We start from the raw sequence: 2,356 nt of genomic DNA, 5'->3' as shown, positions 1-2,356 counted from the left end.
CGCGGGGCCCCTCCCCCTGGAGGCCTTTTGTGTCTTTATTTCTTTTTCCCCGTCTTCCTACCTTGATAGAAGCGCGAACTCTTCTCATTGTAGCGTTCCAGCTGGTCTCTCTTTAAATCTTAGGCCGAATTCGTAGATTTTCAGGATGATTTGAAGGTTATCTAGGTAATTTTTTGGGGACAGGTGACTTGGGGACCCTACTCTTCTGCTATCTTGCCCCTCCCCCCAGAATTTAATTCTTGAGACTGGTTAAAGGAAATACTGTAAGACATGCTGAAGTTTGGTTGTTTAAGTGTTTGAGTTGATTTGCCCTCAAAGTTTCATGATCTTGTTAACTGATCTTGGTAAATCAATTTTATTCCAGAATGTTCTAATCTTAAAAGGTCCACCGAGTTTCAAACAGAAAACCTAAAATTGTTTCAAGGATTAATTTATATTTTTAGGTAGTGAAATGCCACTGCAGAACAATTTGTATCCAGTTTCAAAATCCAGAAAGGTATGTAATGATTTCCATTATTGTGATATTAACATATTTTATATTTTGTCTCCTTTTAGGCTGTACAAAATCATAATAGAGTTTGAGGGGAGACATAAATTATAAAATACAGATAATGTATATTAATAAGTAATGATAATAAAGAGTATTCCTTCTTATGCAACAGTATGAAGAAATTCTATTTTAAAATTACCATCCTAAAAAAAAGAAAAAGAAAAAAAAACCACCATCCCTATTGCTACCCATTGCCTCAAATTCCTTCCCTCTATAATATGATAAAAACTAACACACTGAACAATTCCAAAAACTTGGCGTTGTTCAGTGACTGAAAGGACGTGTAGAAATGGACAGTTTTGTGTGTTTGCTTCATATGGACACATAAATTAGGGAATCAAAGCCTGACTCTTCTGGGAGTATGTTTGCATTTTGTTTTATTTTTACCAGCTTGTGAGGGTACATGAATATGTTATATACGCATTTCTATACATATGCAAGTTGTAAATTTGCATGCTTTAATATTCAAAGCTTTTACGATAATATCTCATAATCTTTCTTTAGCTTATCACTGTGGTCATTGTCCAAAAGATTGGTTTACATACTCCAACAATTGCTATTACATTAGCACTGAAAGAAAACCATGGAATGAGAGTTTCTTGTCCTGTGCTTCTAAGAACTCTGCTCTACATAGATGAGAAAGAGGAAATGGTAAGATTTCAAATGTTTCCTGCATTTTATTAAAAGTTTATCAGCTAATATTATATTTGTAGAATATGTCCATATTTTTGTACATATTTCTAGTTTATTATAGAATCTTTTAATATTCCATAGTTTAATCCTATATTTTATTTATATTTTTGTACCTTTAATGTACATTTGATAATTTATAGTTCTTCCTTTTCATAGAAAATCATACTTCTATAAATGCTCTTTTGAATGAAATACCTACGTTTACTATTTAATTTTATCACACATCAAGGCAACCAAACATATGATTGTGTAGCTTGATCACAAAGTAGTGGGAACCACATAATTGTAAATCAGAGCATGAAAGAGAAGTTTGGAGCCTTCATCGGCCCTGCAAATTTTAATATTATGAAATATCTTTGCTATTTTTGAAATTTATATCAATGGAATAATGCAGCATATATTTTATGTGTATTTCCTTTCACTCATATAATATTTGTAATCCATCTATATTATCACATTTGTCTATATTTTGTGAATTTTCACTGCTATCTTATAAGAATATAACAGTTTTAAATATATTCCCAGAAATGTATTCCTTTTTCTTATATAGATATTATGATAAATATTTTATGAAAAGCCTTTTCTATGTCTTTTTAAAAATATATTTATTTATTTTACAGGGAGAGCACAGGGGGAGGGGCAGATGGAGAAGGAGAGATAGAGAATCTCAAGCTGACTCTGTGCTGAGCATGCAGCCAATGCAGGGCTGGATCTCATAACTCTGAGCTCATGACCTTTGCTGAAAACAAGCGTCAGGTGCTTAAACAATTGACCCTACCCAGTGTCTTTATATGTCTTTTTCTGCAAGTCCTATTTATAATAATTTATTATACATAACCACATAGAATATAGTACAGTATATTTATGGAATATAATGATTGTATTTGTCATAATAAAATACTAAAATATAAATACAGTATAATTGCATTTATATATTATTATAATACATTTTCCTCTAAGCATTAGTATGAAATTACATGGTCATAGATATGTGTCTATCTTTCAATATATTAAATTATCCCTATACTTTTCTAGATGATGTATACAGGTTTGGAGATTCCCCAAATTGCTTTCTGTCGTTGCTTCTAATTTATTCCTTTGTCTTCAGAGACT

At 31.5% G+C, this 2,356-nt stretch overlaps 1 protein-coding gene across 1 annotated transcript; it reads left to right on the top strand.

Annotated features, from left to right (window-relative positions):
• The first annotated feature begins 360 nt into the window (after positions 1–360).
• On the top strand, positions 361–2,048 carry LOC119866425 (NKG2-A/NKG2-B type II integral membrane protein-like). Its single transcript, XM_038576783.1, has 3 exons — positions 361–496; positions 1,055–1,201; positions 1,864–2,048. Exons 1-3 carry the CDS (start codon positions 452–454, stop codon positions 1,960–1,962), a joined length of 291 nt encoding a protein of 96 aa, XP_038432711.1. The 5' UTR covers positions 361–451; the 3' UTR covers positions 1,963–2,048.
• The last annotated feature ends 308 nt before the right edge of the window (positions 2,049–2,356 follow it).

The sequence above is a fragment of the Canis lupus genome, chromosome 27, assembly GCF_011100685.1.
Source record: "Canis lupus familiaris isolate Mischka breed German Shepherd chromosome 27, alternate assembly UU_Cfam_GSD_1.0, whole genome shotgun sequence".
Lineage (NCBI taxonomy): Eukaryota > Metazoa > Chordata > Mammalia > Carnivora > Canidae > Canis > Canis lupus.
The sequence above is the reverse complement of the archived record's forward strand: the minus strand, read 5'-3'. Positions and strand labels throughout refer to the sequence as shown.